Source organism: Chrysemys picta, chromosome 13 (genome assembly GCF_011386835.1).
Source record: "Chrysemys picta bellii isolate R12L10 chromosome 13, ASM1138683v2, whole genome shotgun sequence".
Taxonomy (NCBI): domain Eukaryota; kingdom Metazoa; phylum Chordata; order Testudines; family Emydidae; genus Chrysemys; species Chrysemys picta.
In genome coordinates, this window is record NC_088803.1 from 36,627,250 (window position 1) to 36,651,104 (window position 23,855).

Sequence of the window (23,855 nt, forward strand, 5' to 3'; positions counted from 1 at the left end):
TGTCCAGGAATGCTTGGTGAAGATCTTGTAGGTGTTGGTCTCTGTCTGAGGGGTTGGAGCAAATGCGGTTGTACCTCAGCCACTGGCCATCACCTACAGTCCTCAGCTAAAACCTCTCCAATGCATCATCAGTGATCCCATATAATTCTAAATACCTAATAGATGCAATAGTAGCAGCCAGCCTCCTCTTACAAAGCTTGGTAAACTGGAGCAGATACAACAACAGATACAGTGCATGTCTCTACAACACACCACTTTCACCATTCACACGTTGGTTTGTCATGCCAAAAATATATGGCTACACCTCTGACGGGGTGAATATCACTAACTGCTTTAAAATGACAGGACTCCTGGGTTCTATTCACAACTCTACCAGTGACTTGCTGTGAGGCCTTGGTTAAGTCATTTTCCACTGCTTTGTGCCTCATTTTCTCCTTCTGCAAAATAGGGATAACCACTGCCCTACCTCGCAGAGTGTCATGAGGATTAATTAATTGCAAAGTGCTTTGCGATCCTCAGGTAGAAGGGGCTAAGGGCAAAGCATACGTTTTAAGAGCTTTCCAGTTGCTAGCTCACTTTTAGTTCTGCTGCTGCAATGTGCCACATGAGACAAAAAACCCAACTTTAAGGAAAATGAGACTTACTGTAGCAATAAATAGACATGCTGCTTAAGATGAAGGTTTGCAGACCCAGTAGACTGAATTTTGTGAGGCTTTTAAAACATTTTAGTAGCAGCTGAACAACAAATTAATTGCAATAAAATGAAATGGCATCTCATGTGGGCTGGAGGTATGTTATCAGCCGAACTAGAAATCCTTTCCAATGGCATATTTCCTGCAGGCTAGCAAACCATTACAGTTGTGCCTCAGGCAAAGCCCATCTGGAGCGCTTCTGTCGCTGTGATTGGAATGCACTCCCCAGGGCCAGGCAGTGCTCTCACGCACTCCACATGGGGCTGTTGTTCTCAGGCCTTCAGAAAGGAAAGGTTCAGAAACAGAAATCCCTGCCTCCTGCTTCTGCCCGAACTGATTCTTCGCTTTTGGAGGCTTTTAAACTACCCAGAAAGGAGCCAAAATGCTCCAGCAGTACTGAGTCAGCTGACTGGCACACACATTGCAAGAGAATAGACCAGGGGTCGGCAACCTTTCAGAAATGGTGTGCCGAGTCTTCATTTATTCACTCTAATTTAAGGTTTCGCGTGCCAGTAATACATTTTAGCGTTTTTTAGAAGATCTCTCTCTGTCTATATTATATAACTAAACTATTGTCGTATGTAAAGTAAACAAGGTTTTCAAAATGTTTAAGAAGCTTCATTTAAAATTAAATTAAAATGCTGATCTTACGCCGCCGGCCCGCTCAGTCCGCTGCTGGCCTGGGGTTCCGTTCACCTAGGCCGGCAGCAGGCTGAGTGGGACCGGCAGCCGGGACCCTGGCTGGCAAGAGGCCGGCAGCCAGAACCCAGGGCCGGCAGTGGGCTGATTGGGGCCGGCAGCCAGGACCCCAGACCGGCAGTGGGCTGAGCGGCTCAGCCCGCTGCCGCTCAGTCCACCGCCGATCTGGAGTCCCGGCCCTGCCCACATAGAGTGGGTACCTACCTTCTCCCTGGTTCGAGCCCATTCTCTTCCTCTCTCTCTGCACTGAGCTGAGGGTGGGAGTGCACTGAGCACAGGGCTGGGGATGAAGGAGCAGGCTGGGGGTTGGGGTATGGGGTCTGGCCAGGAGCTAGAGTAAGGGACGCGGCTCAGGGTTGGGGCAGAAGGTTTGGGTGTGGAGTGCTTACCTGGGCAGCTCCCATTTGGTGCGATGGGTGTAGGTGGGAAAGTGGGGGGGGGGGTGCAGGACTTCCATTTGGTGCTCAGGGTGGGAGTGGGGATGTGGGCGGTGCAAGAGTTAGGGCATGGGGTATATGGGGACTGGGTATGTGTGGGGGTGCAGGAGACAGGGCAGAGGGCTGGGGGCATGTGAGGGGGGTGCAGGAGTCAGGGCATGGGGTGACAGTGTACCCCATAAGGCTTTATGGGGAGGGGGTGCTTATAAATATACGTATGACATAACTGGAATATGTTTTGTGCTGCCTGTGCCATGTAACATATCTCCGTAAGGGTTATGGTCTACTATATCTATTCATCCTAGTTGTACATATATATCATTTTCTACTCGAGGTTAAGAATATGGGCTGTATGCTTGCCTGATTTCTAAGTAAGCTTTGTGAGGCATTTGGTCAGCTTCTTTAGGAAGGAATTTGCCAGGTTAAGTACCTGATCAGGAGACACTTAGGGAACAATGCATCTTGGAATGCTCCAATCCACATGAGAAGTCTTCCTGGAGACATGCAAGATGCCATGTGGACAATGGCGTTGGCCTGCAAAGACTGAGTCACGCAGGGGCATGTGACTTGCCCAGGTGACTCCAAAACTCCATCTTGGAGCTGGGCTTTGCATAGGAGGGAGGTCTCCACCCACAAGAGAGAGTCTACTTAAACCTGTGGGAGACCCCTCCATTTGGTCTTCAGCTGGCTAAAGAAGGAGCCTCTCCACCCCCCCCAGGATACTTGAAGGAGACTGAAACAAAGGACAGTAACTACAGGGGGTGTGAGTGATTGCTGGACCCAGGCTAAAAGGAGCTTAGCCTGTAAAAGGGAGCACTCTGGAACTGGTGAGGAAATTATCTGTATTCAGTTTGATTAGGCATAGATCTGCGCATTTTATTTTATTTTGCTTGGTGACTTACTTTGTTCTGTCTGTTACTACTTTGAACCACTTAAATCCTACTGTCTGTATTTAATAAAATCACTTTTTATTTAGTAATTTACTCAGAGTATGTATTAATACCTGGGGGAGCAAACAACTGTGCATATCTCTCTATCAGTGTTATAGAGGGCGAACAATTTATGAGTTTGCCTTGCATAAGCTTTATGCAGGGTAAAACGGATTTATCTGGGTTTAGACCCCATTGGGAGTTGGGCATCTGAGTGCTAAAGACAAGCTGTGAGCTGTTTTCAGGTAAACTTGCAGCTTTGGGACAGGAGATTCAGATCCTGGGTCTGTGTCTGGAGCCAGACGGGAGTGTCTGGCTCAGCAAGACAGGGTGCTGGAGTCCTGAGCTGGCAGGGAAAACAGGAGCAGGGGTAGTCTTTGCACATCGGGTGGCAGCTCCCAAGGGGGTTTCTGTGATCCAACCCGTCACAGGGTATATGGGGACTGGGTATGTGTGGGGGTGCAGGAGACAGGGCAGAGGGCTGGGGGCATGTGAGGGGGGTGCAGGAGTCAGGGCATGGGGTGTGGGGGGGCTGGGTATGTTTGGGGGTGCTGAAGTCAGGGCTGGGGTCGTGGGGGTGCAGGGGTCAGGGCGGGGGCTGGAGGTGTGTGAGGGGGGTGCAGGGATCAGGGCAGGGGCTTGGGGGACATGTGGGGGGGGTAGGGCAGGGAGCGGGGTGAGAGTTGGGACTCCTGGGCTCCGGGAAGGGGCTGGTGTCTGACGCTCGGAGGAGGAGTGCTGGGAGCGAGGACTCTGGATTCCTAGGTTTCCAGCTGGGCTCTAGTTGTTCGAGGGGGTGGGGGGCAAACGGAGACTACGGCCCTGGACTCCTGGGTTCTGCCCTCAATGCCGGAGAGGAGCGGGGTCCAATGACCTGTGGTGGGGAAAGAGGCGTGACCCAGCTGTTCCCAAGATCCAGCAGGCGGCGAGCCGCAGCCCCTGGCCTCGGGTTCGGGCTGTAGGACGCGGCCTGCCCCAGTACAGAGCCGAGCTCATCCCAGCACCGGGGCTCCAACCCTGGGGCAGCTTGCCTGAGTCCAGGGAGTGGGGCCGGCCGTGCTCGGGGCGGGCAGGCACACAGTGCACCTGGGACCCATGACCCTTCCCCACTTACAGGCCTCATGGGTGCTGCAACTCCTGTGGGGCTGGGTCCCTCTTCCTGGCCCCGCCGGCGGGGCTGCTCAGTCTCCACAGACACCAGATAGAGGTATGGACACACTAACCCGGAAACACAATCTCCCGCCGGAAGTGACGGAGGTCAGGAAAGCATGTGCAAATGCCGGTGGGAGAGGCGGAGAAGAGCGGGCCGGGCTGGGCCGGGCCGGGCAGGATTTTTAATGGGACGCTGCTGCCTGCCAGGGTCCCAGCCACCGGCCCCGCTCAGCCCGCTGCCGGCCTGGGTTTGGCAGCGGACTGAGCGTGGCCAGAGCCCGGGACCCTGGCAGGCAGCAGCATGCCATTAAAAATCAGCTTGCATGCCGTCTTTGGCACGCGTGCCATAGGTTGCCGACCCCTGGAATAGACCATTTGCTTCTGACCTCAGAACTCGAGTGTGTGTTGGAGGGGAAATAGGGAAGAATTGATTAACATGTGACAGGAGGCACTGGGCCAGGCGCTTTCAAGACAGAGAGTGTTTTCGTGAATCCAACAAGTAGGGGACACACAAGCTGCACTGACAGAGAAATAGCACCTCATGCACATCAGCTTAGAAATGTTGCTATTGCCTCCGGAGCTGGAATGAGCAGGGATACCACTGATTTGTTAACATTCTAATAAAAAGGAAGACATCTGCTGCTGGTCAAATTCCCCCTCACTGTTCTCTTGAGGTGACACTACCTCCTGTGCGTAGGCTACCACACAGAGCTTACACACCCTGTAAACCAGTGGGGGTAATTAAGTGGTGGGGATTTCACCCTCTCTGCGCAGCAATCATGTGATCCTTGTGCTTTCAGTCTGTTCTAGGTCCAGCTCTGCAGCGTGACCTTGGCAAGCCACCTCACCCTTTTGGGTCTCCCTGTCTGTGAAATGGGCATTACACCTGCCAGGTTGGGGGGGGGGGGTGTCACTGGCTGTACAGTGCTTGAAAAGCACTATGGAGGTGATAGTTATTTTCAAGAAAGGGCAGATCCTTCGCTGGTGTAAATTTGTGCAGCTCCGTTGATTTCAGTGGAGCTTTGGTGAGTTACACCCGACTGAGCGTTTGCCCCAACGTTAATAAATAAATAAACCCCAGTGATTGTGAGGGAGAAATCTCAGCTTTCAGGCCCCTTGTGGAATTCTTATTTCTTATCAATAGGAAAGGGATCTTGTGTCAGCTGGGCCTGGCTCTGAGAGGAAACAACTGCCCAGCTACAAGAAGTTGTCCAGCTATTGCTAGGTCTTTGCAGTCTATGTGTTCCACTGGATTAGTCAGGCCATTTTCCCTTGACTCAGAACATCCTGATCGTGCTGTGATAACCCTTATCCCACCCTGACTCTGAGTCACTGCCATTGTGGGAGTTTGGAAATACTGGCCAAACCTTAGGAGAAGCTGCTGGTTAATCAAACGTCACATAAATGTTGTGCAATTAAGCTGCAGACGATGGGTGGGGAGTGAACTGGTTTCCTCCACGGATTCCTCTCTTTGCTTCTCTGAGAGGAAAGCAGGGCTTTGCACACAGTGGAATTTTGTTTTTGATCTTCACTTAGCACCATCTTTCAGCTGTAAGGATCAAGTCACTTTCCAAAAGCCATTTGCAACTGGTGTGTGTGTATAGCCACCGACCCTGACTGGTCAGTGAGGAATTTAGGTTGTAAAGATCAGACAGGAAGAGATGTATTTGATACTCCTTGATGGTTTCAAAAAACAGGAAGGAGTCGTTCCCTTTTGCAAATGCCACTCAACTACAAGTAAAGAAGATCACCGTCTGTGGCTGTGCTAGTTAAAGCCAATAATAATGTGACTGCTCTGCCACTGGCTATTAGCTGTAGTTGAGCTCTTGCAAGACGGAGATTTCCTGTGATATAGAAACTTCTCATATGGGATGGTTTTATGGGTCCGTGTTAGCAGCAGCAGCCTGCGATGTGGGTGACCTGAGTTCCAGTCTCTGATCTGCAGCAGACTTCTTGTGTATGTTGCACAAGTCACTTATACTCTGTGCCTCAGTTCCCCATCTGTAGGTTGGGATAATAGCACTGCGCTACAATGCAGGGGTGTTGTGAGGATAAATGCGTTTAAGACTGTGAGAGGCTCAGAAACTATGATAATAGGGGTGCCTAAGATATGTTGTTATATCCTTTCAGATAACAGTTAAAAGATTTGGTTAGCCAAATCAATCTTTATGCTCTGTTGAATTCCTATCAGGTTCTTAGGGTTAGTCCTTAGTGGAGAAAGGTTATTATGAACTAAAAGAACCTTTAAAGATGTTAAGACATTCATTGCATTAGGGATGGTCGTGATGGACAGGTGTCATTGTTAGATGTCAGGGGAAAGCCCTACTAACCTGATTGAATGAACAAGGTGATTGCTGAGTCTCCTCTCGCAAGGCCTAGGGAATTACAGCCAAAGGAGGTGGGGATTTCTGTTAAAAAAGTGAAGGAGACAGGATCTTATAGGACTTGGCAAACACCCAAGACGTCCAGGTATTTCTGAATATTTCTGGCTGATGCACAGTGCAAGTTCAGTGAAATTGAGGCACATCAGTGAAAAATAAACAGGGCAGCTGTGTAACGATGGAGCAAAATGGACACATTCAGCTAATGGCATTTCCCTGCAAGAATGTGAGCTGGATCTTGCAGTCCTTACTCAGCTAAAACTCTCACTGATTTCCTTGTATGATGCTGTGCCCAGATAGATTATAGAGTGTGTGTATGCATACTTATCTTCATCCATATAATTACTGGCATGGGTTTTGGCTCAGAGAGGTTATGCTGGATTTTAGTCAAGACAAAAATGAAAATTAATGTTGCTGTTTGGTAGGTGGCATTTAACACAAAGGAAGATAAATAAAATCCCAAGGGGGTGGGGGGGGAATGACAGGACATAGGTTTGAAACAAACAAAAACATTGTGGTTTGGGTTTGAGGTCTCTCCCATCCCTAATTTAGTGGCAGAAAAAAAACAGAGCTTGCTGCTTCAGCTGCCACTGATTGGCAGAGTGAGAGGGTAGCTACTGTTTACATAACAGGAAGGAAGGTCAGCCTTATGCAAATGTTGGGGGTTAGACTTTCTGCTAGTAGAAAGTGGTGCAGCTTCCTTGAGGTCAATCAGATTACAGTTACCATATTCAAACATTTAAAAAAGAGGACACTCCACGGGGCCCTGCCCCCCCCGGCCCCGCCTCAACTCCGCCACTTCCCTGCCCCCGCCCCCTCCAGCCCCACCCCAACCCCACCCCTTCCCCACCCCCATTCCAAAGTCCCTGCCCCAACTCTGCCCCCTCCTCTGAGCACCCCACATTCCCCCTCCTCCCTCCGACTTTGATCTTGGTTGGAGGTTGCTAAGTGCTTCCCTGCTCCCCACTCGCCCTGCAGCCCCTGCACCCCCCCCACTCCTGCAGCCTCTGTGCCCCCTGCTCCCCACTGGCCCTGGAGCCCCTGCACCCTCCCCCCGTCCCTGCAGCCTCTGCGCCCCCTGCCTGCTCTGCCCCTGCGCCCCCCTACCCCTGCAGCCTCTATGCCCCTGCCTCCCCTGCTCCTCCTCACCCTGCAGCCTCTGCACACACACACACCCCCGCCTGCCCTGCTCCCCCGCTCACCCAGCAGCCTCTGCCTGGCGGGGGCTTCGGATGCTCAGCGGCGACCGAGGCAGCGCAGGTCCCTGCAGCCCCGGCACATGCCACACTCCTGCCCCGCGCCACAGCCTTCTTCCTGCCACGCAGGGTGACGGGGCCATAGGAAGGGTCCCCCAGTGGCCGGGGAGTCCCGGCCCATGAGGGAAGCCCGAGCCACTGGCTGGGCCCGGCCTCCCCGTGGTCCTGCGGGCTCGGGTGGGGTGCGTAGTCCGCCCGGCCTCCGGGAGCAGCAGCGGCCCCTCCGCTGTCTTCTGTGGCTGCGCCCCCTCCTTTCCCTGCCCGAGCTCGCTACAATGTAGCCGGGCGGCTGGGCTGCGCTGCGGACCCAGCGGGTCCTGCTAGGGCCCGGCGGACCCTGACTTATGCTGCCTCCCTATTTCCCCGGACATGTCCGTTTTTTTGGCAATTCCCCCCAGACGGGGATTTGAGCACCAAAAAGCCGGACATGTCCGGAGAAATCCGGACGTATGGTAACCCTAGATTACAGCAGCAGAGAATATGGGCCTGAATCTTTAAAAGCCAGCCTGTTAAACATGCTGGGTGAAATTTTGCAAGACCTTTTAAAGCTGTTATTTATTTTCTGATTTTGTTGCTTCCCAGCATCTCGATGTAACTTCAGCAAAGACAAATGAAGTTGATTCTCACAAATATAATTGTATTTTATGCCTTTTGTTTGCTGGGCCCCACCCTTTGTAATGCATTGTGTTTCTGAAGAGAAACTCCAACCCCTTGATACAAAAGGGATATCTAATTCTTTATTTGCAGTGATGTTCTGTTCTCTTCTGTTGAGATTCTTCTGCGGCAATGCAGCACTTTAATATCTGCTCCCACTGTCCTCTGGAAGAGCTGCTTTGCCAATTGACTTTCTGACTTTTCCAACTCCAATGGGCCCTGTCCTCTCTCCTCACAGATAAGGCCAACTCCAAAACCCAGACCCAAACATCCCCCTGGCTTTGTGTCAGGTGTCAAAATCCACATCTGAATTTTGAGACTTGTGCCTATCTCTAAATGTAATAAATCCCCAACCCTGTGCCTCCACTTTCCCCTTGCCATTCACCCTCTGAACTGACCATCTTCATCTTCATCTTCATCTTCCACTCCACTCCTACAGAAATCTTCCCTGCAGGTCATATTGTAACCACTCCTCTTTGTGTTGGGGGATAGAGACAGGAACTGGGAGTTTGTTTCGGATTAAGGATATGGTACAAAAAGAACTTGGATTGTGTGAAATGTACCATTGTGAGGCATTAACTAAAAAGAGTAGGGTCCATTCTGAAAAATTGAGCCATCTGTTTCAATGACTACAATGAAAAGTGCCTATCAGAACTCCGTATGCTAATGGGGATGGTTTCTAGTTAGAAAGAAATCTTCTGTTCTCTTCTCTTCCCCATTGCTCCAGTCATTGGTTCCGGATAGGTTCAGCTACTCAATGGTTCCGGATAGGTTCAGCTACTCAAAAGGAGCATGGAAGTCTCTTTGGTTCACAAATGCAGGAGAGTTTAAAGCATTTTCTAAAGAAACACCAGGCTCAAAGCCCTTGATTGTTCCAGAGGCAGAAAGGCATTTGTATTAAACAAGGTAATGATGTGGCGCCAGGAAACCCAGGGAGACAGTTACAGCCACTGTTTCCTTAGGTAGCTACTAAATAAAAAAACCCACATTCTTTTGTTCCAAATACCCCAGAAGCTGAAAGAGTCTGTCTGATGCATCTGGCTCCAGCTGCCTCTTCACTTCTGCAATTTAATCTCATAAGGTCCATTATGGCAAATAATTACAATACCTTAACGAAGACTTGGATAGGAGAAGTGAAGGAAAGAGTCAAGACACAATGAAGAAAGGGAGGCTGCACAGTTTCGTCATTATAACCGAGCTCAGTAATTTAATTGATTCTCCTCCTGTTTCATCCTCTGGTGCAGTCTGCTCAGAACAAAGGGGGGCTGATGTGCCGCCTCTTAGATTCAGATTTAGCCGCAGTGATCTGTGCCTGTAGACCGCTGAGCTAGAGTATTGCAATTCTCTGAACTTAGGTTTGAAACAATCAAGCTTGAAAAAGCAGCAATTGGTTCAGCGCACTTCAGTTCATCTGCTCAGCAATGCAGGCCACTGAGACACGGTCACCCCACTGCTCTGCTTGCTGCACCAGCTCCCATGTAGTACTGAATCATATTCAAAAGCTTGGTCCTCATCTTCAAATTCCCTTTAGGGATTTGATCTAAATGACCTAGGGGACCCCCTCTCCCTGATAATGACCTCCCATTGCAGCTGTGTTCTGCAGGAACCAGGGAACACCCACCTCAACACAAGAACTTTATTAGTAACTGGCTCATGAATCTGGAACTAAGTGCCGGGAGAACTCAAGTTGTTTGTGGATCTCAGAACCTTGACAGCCAAATGCAAAACCCACTTTTAATAGCCTATCCCCAATTACACCCCCACAGAGAGAGAGGAAACCTTCTGGAAAATTAAACAGTAAACCAACCCCAACAAATCCAGCCACTTCCGACTGAGGGAGTTAGAGAGAGAGAAATGCATATATGTACGTACACTTCGTAATTTTGAGAAGCACACAAATACAATGGCCATGGGTATCATATAAAACTTAGATGGACAGATTAGTTCTTTTCAAACAGGGATATGCTTACCCTTAGGGGTACACAAGCTCTCGTCAGGGGGTACATAAGAAAAATCCTGTAATGGTGGACAACACATTTTATTTTGTAAGACTTGCCAATCTAATCACAGGTATATTATGACCCTGTCTCAGATGAAGGTACACAATATACTCCATTATTTGGAAAGGGGTATGCAGCCTAAATGTTTGAAAACCACTGGATTTAGCAACACAAATAGAAGTGACGCTAGCATGCTCTAAAACCAGAGCACTAATGGTTGCCATATTATTCCAGTTTCAAGAGTCAGTGGTGTTTCAGAATTGATCACTCTCCCAAATCACCTGCTAGCCTGAAATCTCTTCTTAATTACAAGCCACACTAATGGGACTCCTACAGGAGCCCAATGGGAAATAAACTGGACTATGTGAGCCAAATTTTGAAAAACAGACACTAAAACGGCACCTGAAATTTTGCCCCTGAATTTTTTCATCCGGTATGCAATTAATTTTTGTATATGTAATAAAGGATTAGTGCACGGAAACCGCATTTATGCATACAATCCTACCCAATTTGCATGTGCAAATCCATCTTGCCACCTTCACAAAAACTAATGGTGAAAACAAGATACCCAGTAAACTTGTGGCCACAAAATTGTGGGCTCAGTTTTAGATGCCAACCCTATTTGTCATGCTTGAAAATTTGTTTGTTTCTTTTTAACACCCGGCTTCATCTCTCTAGCAGCCCCAGCTGTGCTACTGTCTCTGTTATGGGGCATAAATACCCTGTGAGGATTATAGGTGAGATTTTCAAAGGCACAAATGAGTTAGGTGCCTAATCTCCATTGAAAACCATTGGGAATTAGCCACCTAACTGCTATTTGTGCCTTGGAAATGTCCCCTGTTGTGTCTTTTGCTCTTTACATAAGAAATATAAGAGGAAAAAATCACATGGGCACAGTGGGTTCCAAATAACCACATTTACTAAATACACACAAAAATGTCACACTGAGCTCTGTACTGCTCTGGCTGGTTTCCAGCAGCTTCTAAAACAGGAGTGACCAACCTGAGCCTGAGAAGAAGCCAGAATTTACCAATGTACATTGCCAAAGAGCCACAGTAATATGTCAGCAGTCCCCCCCATCAGCTCCCTCCCCCCCATCTCAGCACCTCCCGCCACCGGCAGCCCCACCAATCAGCATCTCCCCCTCCCTCCCCGCACCTCCTGATCAGCTGTTTTTTGCGGGGCAGGGGGGAAAGGAGCAAGGGTACTGCAGGCTCAGGGGAGGGGGTGGGAAGCGGTGGAGTGGGGGCAGGGACTGTGGCAGAGCCAGGGGTTGAGCAGTGAGCACCCCCCAGCACATTAGAAAGTTGGCGCCTATAGCTCCAGCCCCAGAGTCGGTGCCTATACAAGGAGCCGCATATTAACTTCTGAAGAGCTGCATGTGGCTCCGGAGCCACAGGTTGCCCCTCCCCACCCCCCACCTCCCGTTCTAAAACATAGAACACAGTGAGCACCACTAGGAGGGATCACAGACTACTTAAAGAGACTACCCCATTCCTGTACACAACCCCCCCCCCCCAGGAGTGTGCATCTATATATATAATATTACCCGTGGGAGGTGGGAAGCAGCCCATGTACATGTTTCAGATTGCTAGTGATACCCTAATCATTTTGCTGACAGGATCAGCTTTGAAGCGGCCTCTCTCCACGATGGTTCAGTAGGAGATAGGTATTTTTAAAACCTCCCCTTGAAATGTCACGCTTTGGTACATTTTCCCAACTGACACTCAGAGCTCCTGCTCACAGTCATTTTCTGACGCTCTACAAACGTGCCCCATGGAAACAACAGAATCTGCCCACCTGGCATCATTCAGCCCTGACACTTAATTGCTCCCCATTGTCATCTGCCTCTAATATTGGCCTCCCACTCTGCGTTTTCAGTCCCTCACACTGAATCTTCTCACCTCCCCAGCAGCACGATGAAAAGAGTCAGTGAACTCTAAGGCATACAGCAGCCTTAGCTTGAACTGAAACAGAAGATTAGAGGCCCTTAGGTCCTTTTAAAAAATTTACATAACAAATCCTCAAGTGCCCTTTTCCCAGATAGCGCTAAATCCCTTTTTATTTTATAATGTTGGATTTCTCTTCTGCTCAGTGTTTTCTTTTTTTCCAAGTCTCTCATTAAGGGACGAGTGGAAGAGACTGATCTGGCTAAGTGGGAAGGGGCTAAGATAATTTTCCAGAGTAAGCTGTCATTACTGAGAAACTCTTTAAAATCTAGTTATAACATAATTACTATGATCGTCAAAATAGACACAACCTAATAGATAGCCTAGCCCTTTTGGGAGCGAGATGTATTCCAGTGCTGATGTATCCTTGCAGGGGCAATAGTGTAAGAAATTAACTGTATATTATGGCTTTGGAAATTTTTGGAGGGAGAGATCTCACTCAGTCACATTTTTAGGATATTTTTATGGTGCAGAGGGCATAAAGCCAGGCTTATTATATGGAATAAGTGTATGCTTCAGCAAAGCAATAACTCATTCCATTTATCACACAATATTCCCATGACAACATTTGTCCAGTTGATTAGTTGCTGACTGTGTAGCCAAGATCTGGCATGGTCTCAGGATGCCTAACGCTCACCACTATATGGTTACAATTCTACACATTAGAGAAATACTGAACTTGCTAGCAAAAAATGCCATCAGGCTAATTCATTCCCAGAAAAATACTCAGGCAAGAACTGCTGGAGGATCAGATTAATTTCTAGTTGTGCACGCTACTAGGTACCTTATAATACATGCAGCACAGGTTCCCAAATGGGTAGCCCGTGGAATGGGAGGTTTGAATATCCACCAAGGTGTGATATCTTCCTCCACTCCCACCCTTTCCCTTACTTTCTTAATGACAGAGAATGCAGAGCTCAGAAGGGGAAGGGCAGTGGTGTCAAACCTAATCATTCAGATCAGGGAAGAGGTCATGGACTGACTGACTCATTCTGTGCTCCTCTCTTTCCCCTATCACAATGCATAGATAGGGGCCATTAAGTTATGGATTTCACTTCTCCTGCCAGTGATATTATTAAAATCCTTTTGGTGCTTTTCCAGTGAGAGATCTGGTGTGAACAGCAAGAGTTCCCACCTCACATGGAAAATGTTCAGGGATTCTCACACCTGTGCCATGACAATCTTGGGTAGCTCATTATTAGCTACTTTGAATGTACTTCCCATTCTTTTGGTTTTGTCTCCTAAATTCAGTAGACACAACCTGATTTTAGAAATTCATATTACACTGTAGGCCAAAGCCCTGAAATGGCAGCCAGCCTCAATTTGTGGCTTCAGGCCATATTAGGGCTTGTCTACATGGGGAGTTATTCTAGTTGACCTATTTCTGATTATCTCCCTGTGTGGATGCTCTTATTCCAAATTAAGAGTGCCTTCTTCCAAATTAGCTTAATCCACTTTTACCAGGAATTTAATTTAATTTAATTTAATTCAAATTAACTTTAGTATAGACCAGTGGTTCTCAAACTAGGGCTGCCGCTTGTTCAAGGAAAGCCCCGCCGCACCGGTTTGTTTATCTGTGACGTCCACAAGTTCGGCCAATCGCAGCTTCCAGTGGCCGTGGTTCACCCCTCCAGGCCAATGGGAGCGGCAGGAAGCGGCGCGGGCTGAGGGACATACTAGCCGCTGATTCCTGCAGCCCCATTGGCCTGGAGCGGCGAACCGCAGCCACTGGGAGCTGCAATCGGCCAAACCTGCAGACACGGCAGGTAAACAAACCAGCCCGGCCTTCCAGGGGCTTTCCCTGAACAAGCGGCGGCCCTAGTTTGAGAACCACTGGTGTAGACAAACCCTTGGAGTACTCTATGTCTACACAGCATTTTGACGTGAGCTTCTGTGACATACCAGGTACAATCCAGAGTAATGAGTAGCTGTGTTGCCCCTGCCCTGCAACTATGGGTGCCTTACAATGCCCTGCTGACATAGTTCCCACATGGGCCACTCACAAACAGCCTTCCAGCATGCAAGCCACACCATGACGGTCTGTGTGTAGCTGCAGCCTGCCAGCCACACTTGGGTTACACTCTGGCTCTCACCAGCCTGGGTTATACTGCAGGGTGACCCCAACACACTTCCAGTCCCAGATTTCCCCCCATAAATGTATGTCTTGTACTACTCAGCTCTCTCCTGGACAGTACAAAATATTTAAAGGGAATAATATGCCATTTTATTATCGCAACTAGTTATTCAGACACTCCAATTTAAACGCACTGCATTAGATAAAACAGTAAAACAAGGTTATTTTTCTTGTACCCATTTTTATTTTATTGCCTCATTACTTGTACTCACTTAAAATCTATCTCTTTGTAGTTAATAAAGATTGAATGTTTGCTAACACCTAACTTGACAAACTATATCAGATTCAAGCAAAATGTCTCACCACAGGCTTTCAGCAGCCTGACTGATCAAACTCTGTAGGCTGGGACCCCTCCCCCAGAGTCCAACGAATGCTTCCTTTGTCGCTTCAGGTGCAGTGAAAACGATGGGTGGAGAGAGGGGGTGCCTGGGGGTGTTTGTCCCTCCTTTTTATAGTTTCAGTCCCCCTCTTGAAAAAAACATTTCCGGCTAGGCACTAGGAAATAAAGAGTCTATGTGGAAGGAGGTTCCTTGCTGGCTTTTTCTCACCTGTTTGAGCGGTGTTTGTTTCCCTTCTTGCTTGATGACTCTGTTTACTGCTTAAACGCAAATTAAGCAGAGCACATATTCCTTTGTCTAAGACAGACCTGTTTGTCAACTTCTGTCTGGACAGGGCTGTGAGATTTGAAACGTGTTAATAACATTATACAGGGAAATCTTGTAACTATGCCTACATGTTGCCACATATATTTTATTAGGACAATACTGACCAGCAAATGATGAGTTTTCAAATGACACTTTGCAAGGCATACTTTGTACAAAGATTATTACAATAGTGTGGAGGGTGTGAATACAGGGGTGTATTCCCTCCCAACCTGGGTCAACAGATTCAGGCTAGAGGAGCTTGCACTAGCACTCTAAAAATAGTGGTGTAGACAACGCTGTGAAGTGACTCAGGCTGGAGCTCAGGCTCTGAAGCCGGGGGGTGGACTTCACAGCCTGAGCTCCAGCCCAAGATGCAACTTCAAAGACCTGTCTACGCTGCTCTTTTGAGAGTGCTAGCATGTGTCCCGCTAACCAGAGTCTGTCAACCTGCACTGGGAGGCTCGCTCCAAAATGCAGTATAGACATACTCTATGGTGCTTGATAACGGCAGGTCAGTCGTTGAAACCCCATTTTCACGTAGTGTCAGTGTTATGCCATATCTCTGGGTGGGTCTGCATCTGGGATATCTGGATCTAAAACCGTGAGCTTCTATTGCCTGAGCTAAATGTGTTAACTGAGGCTGTAATAGGCTCATCAACTTCTATATGTGGCCCAGTCACCACTAGGAGGAGACACTAAGTGGCTGTGGGTTACATCACCCCGAGTGAAGAATAGACAATATCCAGGACATCCAGGCCAATGCCAATCATTGGACCGGAAGTTACATATTTCTCCCCATAGATCAATAAAGTTTTAAGCAATTTCTCTCTCTCAAAATGTATAAATATTTAACATAGCACAAGTGAAACAGACTATAACTCTGCACAAATACATTCTGGCTAGGGCTGGGCAAAAACAGCATGATCTTTTTGCAAAATTAAATTCCAGGACAGAGTCAAATTGTGCTTTTCTTGACATTTTTGTGACTTTATTGTATTTGCATAAAAATATGCAAATTTGTTTTCATTTTTGCACGTTTTGAGGCCAAATTTGCTCTGCATCAGAATAAAATTTGAAATCTTGAGCACGCTGGGTTTTTTTGCTTATAGTAGGACCATTTTTGTTGTAAAAGTGTCCTGGAGCTGAGCAAAAGAAAAGAAAAAAACCCCATAAAACTTGGCCATTTTTGCAACACTAAAGCAAAATACAAAATCCTTCGATTTTGAGATTTTTGTGGTTTTGTGCCCATATTTCATATATTCCCTACCCCTGACTTTGAAGACAAAACCCAGGCTGAACTATCCAAAAAAAGATTGTCATGGCATAGTGCCTAAAGCATCTCTGTCATCTTCTGTCATAACATCCCAGGAATGCCAGCATGCAGGATATTTACAAATCCGCTCTCAGCTTTTGCTGCAGTTGCTGCTCCTTCTTGTTGTATTTCCTTAATAGTGCCCTGTAGAGGTACTGGACTCTCCGCTCTTCTTGTCCCTCGAAGAAGGAGGCAGAGATTTTTCGGCACAAACGTTGTGCGTAGGTTTCCAGAAATAGCATGGCATAGATGATGCAATAGAGCATTCCGACAGCAAGGGCCACAAAGTTGTTTGGGGGGCTTGGCTGTTTAATTGTGCAATCGGCAGAGATGAAGGTCAGATTCTGCTGGTAAGTTCTTTCAAAGTTCACAATGGATTGTTCTCCAGAAATGACTCCATTGAAAATTTTCGAGATAAAGGGCAGAATGCTTATTTTGGCCTGAAACAAACAAAATAAAAGATTCAACGGAAAGATGAAAAAAAACCCACCACAATCTGGCAAATACAAAAATAGCAACTTGGCAATGTAAGAATCACAATTAAATTTTGTACACGTTTGGTAAGATTGGGAGATAAAAATGTGAGTGGGTTTCAAGCTGTGACTGAGAGTGATAATACGCTTACCTGGGCATACGCTGCTTAGCATAATACGGTAGGATCCTGACTGAGGTCTTAGCTGCTTCCATAATAGCAATAAACTGTTTGAGGTGATGAGTCATAAAAAAATTTAACTCTTCTAGCAAAGAATGGCATCTGCAGTCACACTCTTTAGCATGAAAGTTAAATAGTTTCTCAATCCACAGGTTTCTGGCTATAAATTGCTTGCCAGTGGTAGCTAGGAAGAAATGTAGACGTGCCCAGTTAAGTGTGTGATGGGAGGATTACGCCTGCGTCTGAAGCATCCCAAAAAAGGAAAGAGATGGGAGAATAATTAAAACAGGAAAGCTAAAAAACAAGAAAAAATGAAAATAGGTAGAGGGATAAAAAATATATTGAAACTGGAGAGGGTTTGGTGAATGGGGAGCAGTTCCAGTGAGAATGCTGCTGAGAGCCAGGGGCCATGCTCTTGGCCTGTGTGATTGTACAAGTGTCTAACAAACTCTGGGCATTGTATAAATAATAAATCATAGTTCCTATGAATCCAGTGCTAACCACTCTCTGAGACAGAACACTGGACTACATGAACCATAGATCTGCTCTGCTTTGGTGACTCCCATATTCCTAAATGGTAGATCCCCACAATTATCACTGTGTAAATGTCTCCTGGTAAAACTCTCCCCGCTGTCATACGCGTGGGTCTCTGGAGCTATGATTCAGTCAGTGCAATCACAAGTCCAGGAAGAGATGGGAAGGGCCCCATTCCTCTTTCTAATAAACTGCTCTTTCCTCTTGTCACTGAGAGCCCACTTGTCCCAGACTAGAGGCAGGATGCAGAGGGCGCAGGGTGGCATTCCAGCACCTCATTTCACTGCAGGGTATCCGTGATGCTGTCTAAGGGCTAGATTGTATCTCTACAGTTGGAATCACAGTTTGCTCCCGGGTCCCCTCCTTGCTACTGTTCTATATACACTGGCCCCCAGAGCATTTGGTGGGAGAGGAACCAAAGCTCTGCCCATTCCGTGCTCCCCACTCACCCATTTCTTGCCCACCTGCACAGGAGTGGGGTTACTGACCCCATAGAGACTGCTTTCCCTCCTTCCCTGCTCTGTGACTCACAGTGCAGGTAGCCTTGCACATAGGGGGACCAGACGTCCCCATATTATCAGGCTCTGTCTTGCTATCTGGTCATCCTACTTGCACAGAGGAGAGTAAAGAGGTGCAAAGTGCTTGCCTGACTCTCCCGTACTGGCATGAGGGCAAGAGATGCTCCTGCCCTGAATGACTGACACCACGTGATTGATTCTCTTGGATTTTGCTTCACCCCTCCCCCCCAGTCCTACCCCAGAATCCCCAAAAAGACCCTTAAGGGCAACCCCTACAAGAACATATGCTTTAAAAGTGAAAGTTTTCATCCCCACATCAGTTGCTTGACCAGTGACTTCCTCACTTGCCCTATGGGGTTAAACACAAACTCTGGGCTAGTTTTGTCCGTTATTTGTTAATGCAGCACATGGGATTCATCAGTGATCCCTACAACGGGAGTGGCTGTACTACAGACCCTGCTCTTTCAGGTTGTTGGCTGGCTTCAGCTGCCATTGATGCTAGTGGGAGCTGAGGGCACAGGAGAGATCACAATGTTGCCTTATATAACTATATGTGCTGGAGGCAGGCTGTGAGAGTACACATGTCCCTGTCCTGCCTCCATTCTGCCTGTGCAGTTGGCAATAGACAAATGTAGCTTTGGCTGGTGAGACAAGCTGGGCATTCCTTTATTTAGAGGCCCAAGCTAGGGATTCTGCTACTTACATTGTATTTAATGTTGAGCGTTATGGGCACCGTGGGAAACTGAACCACCTCATTCATTGTTGTATCTGCCAAGTGGAAGGCGACGTAGTCCGTTGCTATGATCACCGCTGTCACCATCAGGACCAAAGTGAGGAGCATCATGCGCACCAGGCACACCACCATTTCCTCCCGGGACAGCTTCAAGCCGGTGGATCTGATCAGTTTTTTGGGTGAGTGTGTCAGCAGATGGGCTGCTTTCTTGTCCACAGCCAAGACCTCCAGCTTTTTGGTGATGTAAATGTTGTCAAATCGGAGGTTGGTGAGATAGCTTTTCAAATACCAAGCGGACTCAAAAAGGAGATAGAACAGGAAAAAGCCAGCAGCCACCCTGTTGGCTACGAGCAATGCCTGTTTGACCAGCAATTCAACAGCAGAGAAATCATCCTTGATCTTCTGACTAGCGATGAGTACTTGCTCCCTCACCAAGGAACTACTGTGATCCACAGCATACTGAAAATGTCCATTCCTGGGCGTCAGAAAGTTATCTGCCATGTTGTCAGTGACTTCTTTGACTTGGTGACCAAACTGCGTGGAAGCTGTTCCCAATAGGATTGTTGAGTTCAAAAGGCTGTCTGAGTAATTCTTGCAAATGCATTTAATAACCTGCAGTATGGTTTTAATGTTGTCCATGATGTTTGGTATGATATTAACTGCCACGATCATGAAGCAGGTGGACAAGAGAAGCCTCCGGCCTTGTTTAGTGCCCAACGTAGGTATGATTATGGTGAACATGCAGCGGACAGGATGCACCAAGAAGAGGATCAGTAGAAGTAGCAGACTGAAGGAAACAGCAATTGCAGAGGAGAGGTGAAATGGATACTCTAGCGAGGAGAACATCCAGTTATAGAGGAGGCCACCTGTGAGCACAGCAATGCAGCAGCACTGAAGAAATAAAGTCAGGAGCTCACTGCAGCTTGAAGGCACCGGCTTTGAGTAGGCAGACCAGGCATCTAACATGACTTCTTGTATCTTTGGAAACAGATTGTCCTGGCAATAGATCCAGACTCTTAACCTATACCAAGAAAAAGCAACTCTGTATTTAACAGAGTCAATATAGAAATGCATTGATACGAGCCAAAAGTTTATGTCAAAACAGTGACTGTCAGATGAAGCAGAGTGACCTCCACCAAGCTGTGAAAGCTGCTCCTTATGCACTATAAAGTTACTAATAGAAATGGGACAAGAAGAAAGCACTGTCCGACTGGTGTAATGTCTTTTCCTTATTTTTCCTGGGCATTATAATACATAAGGATGACCTCTGTTGGGGTGGCTACTAGCAGATGGACTAACAGGTCTTTTTTGTGTGCTTCCTTCCCTGAACACATCTTGTCTCTCACTTCTGTTCCTCTGTACTGGCTTTGCTGAACTACGTATGTGGGACTGGGTAGAATTTCCTTCAAATCATGCGGAACAGGCAATTTCTAGGTATTTCTTGGAAGTTCTAAATTAATAATTGAAGATCAGTTGCTCATCCTCAAATGTAATGTTGAATAACATTAAGCTCTTGTGGTATGGATAATCTTTTTGTTCTGAGTATGTGCAGCACCTTGCACTGTGGGACCTAGGCAGTACGATAATACAAATAATAATAGCGATAATAATATCAACCCTACAGTTATTATGATTCATAGAAATAGCTTACGCTCCACCAGTAGTAGATATTTGACCCTGGTATAGAGAAGGCAGACTGGGAGCTTCTGTTCTCTCTGTCTTATAACACAAGAACAAGGGGACATTCAATGAAATTAAAAGGGAGGAAATTGCAAACTGATAAAAGGAAATACTGTTTCACACAACATGAACTCCTTGCCACAGGAAGCTATTCAGATTAAGAATTTTAAGAGATTCCTAAAAAGGATGATTGGACATTTCTATGGATATTAGGACTATTTTGAGTTGTAATAGTTAACAATGATAAACATTTGAGAAGGGATATTAAACCTTCATGCTTCAGGTTTTAAGTCAATCGCTAACCATTAGAAATCAGGATGAGACCTATTGTCCCACATCTGCCTGCTATGGGATTCTTACACTTTCCCCTGACGCATCTGGTGCTGACCACTACTGGAGATAGGATATTGGGCTAGGTGGACCTTGGGTCTGATCCACTCTGGCAATGTCTGTCTTCCTATGACTCAAACCAAATCAGAGCATCCACCGTTATTCTTTGGGGGAGAATATTGAAAAAAGCAATTCTGGAACTATTGTTCCTTGGATTTTCCATAGATAAAATGTCAGTTTCATAGGCACAGAGAGTGAGATGCAGAGGAAAGTGAATTCTACATACCCAGCTTTGCGAAGAGACCTTGTGCTCTCTTGTAAGTGCTCCATGCTTCAGGAAAGTTTCTTGCCACTTAATCCACTCAGAAAGAAACCTCAAGAACAGCTCCCAAAAGGCACAGACAGATGAACTAGGAGAAGTGACCAGCTGGGACTAGAGGCGTAGATTTCAATGAATGGACATTTTAAAATGGTTCAGACAGTGAAGGCTGGTGATGCCAAGTGTGGCAAGCCTGGCCCAAAAGGTGAGCTCAGTATTACTAAGAGACCCAGATAGCGATCACACTGTCAGATGCAGAACAAGTTTAGTCCGTCTCTCTTGAGGAACTTCTGCTGGATTCTAGACTGCTTGTCTAAAAGGCACACAGGGCGTTGCACAATTTTGCCCACAGAAAGCAGAAGTGTCAGTTCTGAAAAGAATCAAGCAGGTGTCATCGATCTCGAGTCTGTGGTAGAGCTGTTCACTCTGAATCATGTTTGTTGCTGAATGTAAGCCCTTTGACTCTGGTTAGTGAACTGCTCATCAGCTGATCGTCATTTCCTTCCAATATACTTGATATTCAGAAAGGTTTGCAAGAGAGGTTGGGCAGATCATTTTCAGCCTCGGGGATTGCTTGCATTGACAATCTGCTATTTGCATTGTTTCTGTTGCATTGTTTCTGTTGTTACCCCCTTAGAAGCCTGAAAGTACCATTCTGTCCCATGCCAATTTAATTGCTCTCTTTGGCTTCTTTTCCTCTTGCTAATTACGCTCTGTTCCTGACAACACCTGCTTTGGAGGGAATCCCCCCGTCTCACCTTAGGATGTCAGGTGGTTTTGCCTTAGCTAGGATAGGCACTAGCATGAAGAACTCACCCCCTGCCACACAGAATGCCGCCTATCCCTCACTTTCCATCAGCCCCTAACACTTTACAAAGGTGGTTTTATTATGGCCACTGCTGACCTCCATGGCCACAGTATGTCTTTTTATTTCCCTGTTTGGCCTTCTCCCTGCATATGTTGCCTTGTCTCGGGTAATTGTTAGCGTGGCTGTGTTTTTTAAAAGTTACTCTGCATTTGTTCAGCATGACTGAATGTAAAGCACACTCCGGGGGAGCACAGGGCAAGATGGATCCGTGCCACTACAGCAGCAAATGGTGCGGCCCATTTCCAAATGTGCCTCCTGTGCCTCATAGCATAGTTGCTAATGCCAGTAAGGAGTATGGGAGACTCTAAGAAATCAGTGCAGGTGAACAGAGCTTCCTCTGGAGCTGATCTGAGTCTGTGGAATTAACCCCCACAGGAACTGGGGAGCATCACAAAGCTCTTCAGGTACAAGGTGCTCGTCTTTGACGTCCCTTCTCCAAGGATGATAAACATGGCGCAGCGTGACCATTTAAAAACCAAACCAAACCGCTCCCCATTCCCACCCTGGGGAGAGGCTGAGAACCCACGCACGGCCGATGTGAGCCACGTTGCTCAGTGCGCTGTTGGAAGGTGCTCACAGAGCGCAGTGATGAGGGTGGTAGAAGAATCAGGACAGAACAGAATAGAATCGAGCTGGTAAATAAAAAAACGACTTTTATTTCTGTGGGAAATGTCAAAAAAGTGTTTTTTACTTGAATGTTTTCATGGAAATGTTTTTACATTTTTTTCAATGGAAAAATCCAAAGTGAAACAAAAATGAAAAAATTTCCGGTTTTGGATGCTTGATTTCCCCCCACCCACAACTTCTTCTTTTTTCTCTTCCGAGCAGCTCTATTGATGAGCAAAATGAAATCACATTGGTTACTCATAAACATACTCACTATGTGCTCATAAAAGCCCAGAATTTGTAATTTTCCGCCTGCTATAGGAAATATTTCAGGAGGACAGGAGGGCTAGCGGTTAGAGCGTGCGTCTGGGAGTCAACAAGTCCTGATTCTTAGTGCCAGTCATGCCAGTGACACGCTCTGTGGCCTCGGTCAGCTCCTTGCTCTGTGTGTCAACTTCCTGCTCTGTGAAGTGGGGATACGAGTGCTACCCTCCCACTTCAGAGGGCCGTTGTGAGGCTCCACTGATGTTTGTAAATATCACACACTACATGAGCACTAGGTATGTATTCAGCTCTTGCTGTAGTTGCATTAACTCTGTAGCATAAAAGCTTGTTTTGTCAGGCATTTTTGCAGATAAGCGACAAAGACATATGGCAAGTAAATACAACACTGAGTAAGTTGGAAAATTAGTCACATGGTCATTTTTCCAACCATAATCAAAGCATATTAGGAAATCATTCGCTCCCCTCCTAGCCCAGCTGATTTCCTCCTAACCCCACTCACTCTCCAGGGAACATTGGTAGGAGGTCCCAGAGAGGTAAAGCTGAATGTTTACTTTATCGCCCCGGAAAGGATGAGACTTTAAGAGCATAAGAACGGCCATACTGGGTCAGACCAATGGTCTATCTAGCTCAGTGTCCTGTCTTCCGACAGTGTCCAATGACAGTGCTTCAGAAGGAAACTTTCCTGTTTCTTTATTACTTGTCACCTCGTTTCTTATCTTTCTTTTTTAGCTCTCATCATAGTATGAGAGTAATGCTCCAGCTGGGGGGAGAAGATGAAGCGCTAGGTGGATTCTCCTGTTACCAGTGCTCACAATTTCCACAGCTAGTCACGCCCTGGAGCACACGGCAGCTCCCTTGAAAATGGCCCTGTTGAGTCTCCTGCTCTTTACACCGTTGTATTATGAAGACAGCACGTGGATACAGTGGAATCCAAATAACTGTTCACTAACGATATACAGCAGGGAAGACCTAGGTACATATATATGCTGCCGCTCTGGCAGGTTTCTGGGAGCTTCTGAAAGACAGTGCTCCACGAGGGGGCTCATAAGCTATTTAAAGGGATACGACCCATTACAGGTCCTTTATAGGCT

At 47.1% G+C, this 23,855-nt stretch overlaps 1 protein-coding gene across 1 annotated transcript; it reads right to left on the minus strand.

The window, feature by feature from the left end:
* Nucleotides 1-14,505: 14,505 nt before the first annotated feature.
* OCSTAMP (osteoclast stimulatory transmembrane protein) lies at nucleotides 14,506-19,681 on the minus strand. Its single transcript, XM_042861097.2, has 2 exons — nucleotides 18,647-19,681; nucleotides 14,506-16,679 (listed from the first exon to the last, which is right to left on the minus strand). The coding sequence occupies exons 1-2, from the start codon at nucleotides 19,640-19,642 to the stop codon at nucleotides 16,317-16,319; spliced, it is 1,359 nt and encodes a 452-aa protein (XP_042717031.2). The 5' UTR covers nucleotides 19,643-19,681; the 3' UTR covers nucleotides 14,506-16,316.
* Between the last annotated feature and the right edge of the window lie 4,174 nt (nucleotides 19,682-23,855).

What these genes read in the sequence shown, in the direction of transcription:
- OCSTAMP (XM_042861097.2), bottom strand. Translation starts at nt 19,642, where the DNA reads ATGTTAGATGCCTGGTCTGCCTACTCAAAGCCGGTGCCTTCAAGCTGC. An exon ending in CGCTCAACATTAAATACAAT is followed by an intron (nt 16,680 to 18,646) that starts GTAAGTAGCAGA and finishes TGTTTGTTTCAG; the next exon opens with GCCAAAATAAGCATTCTGCC.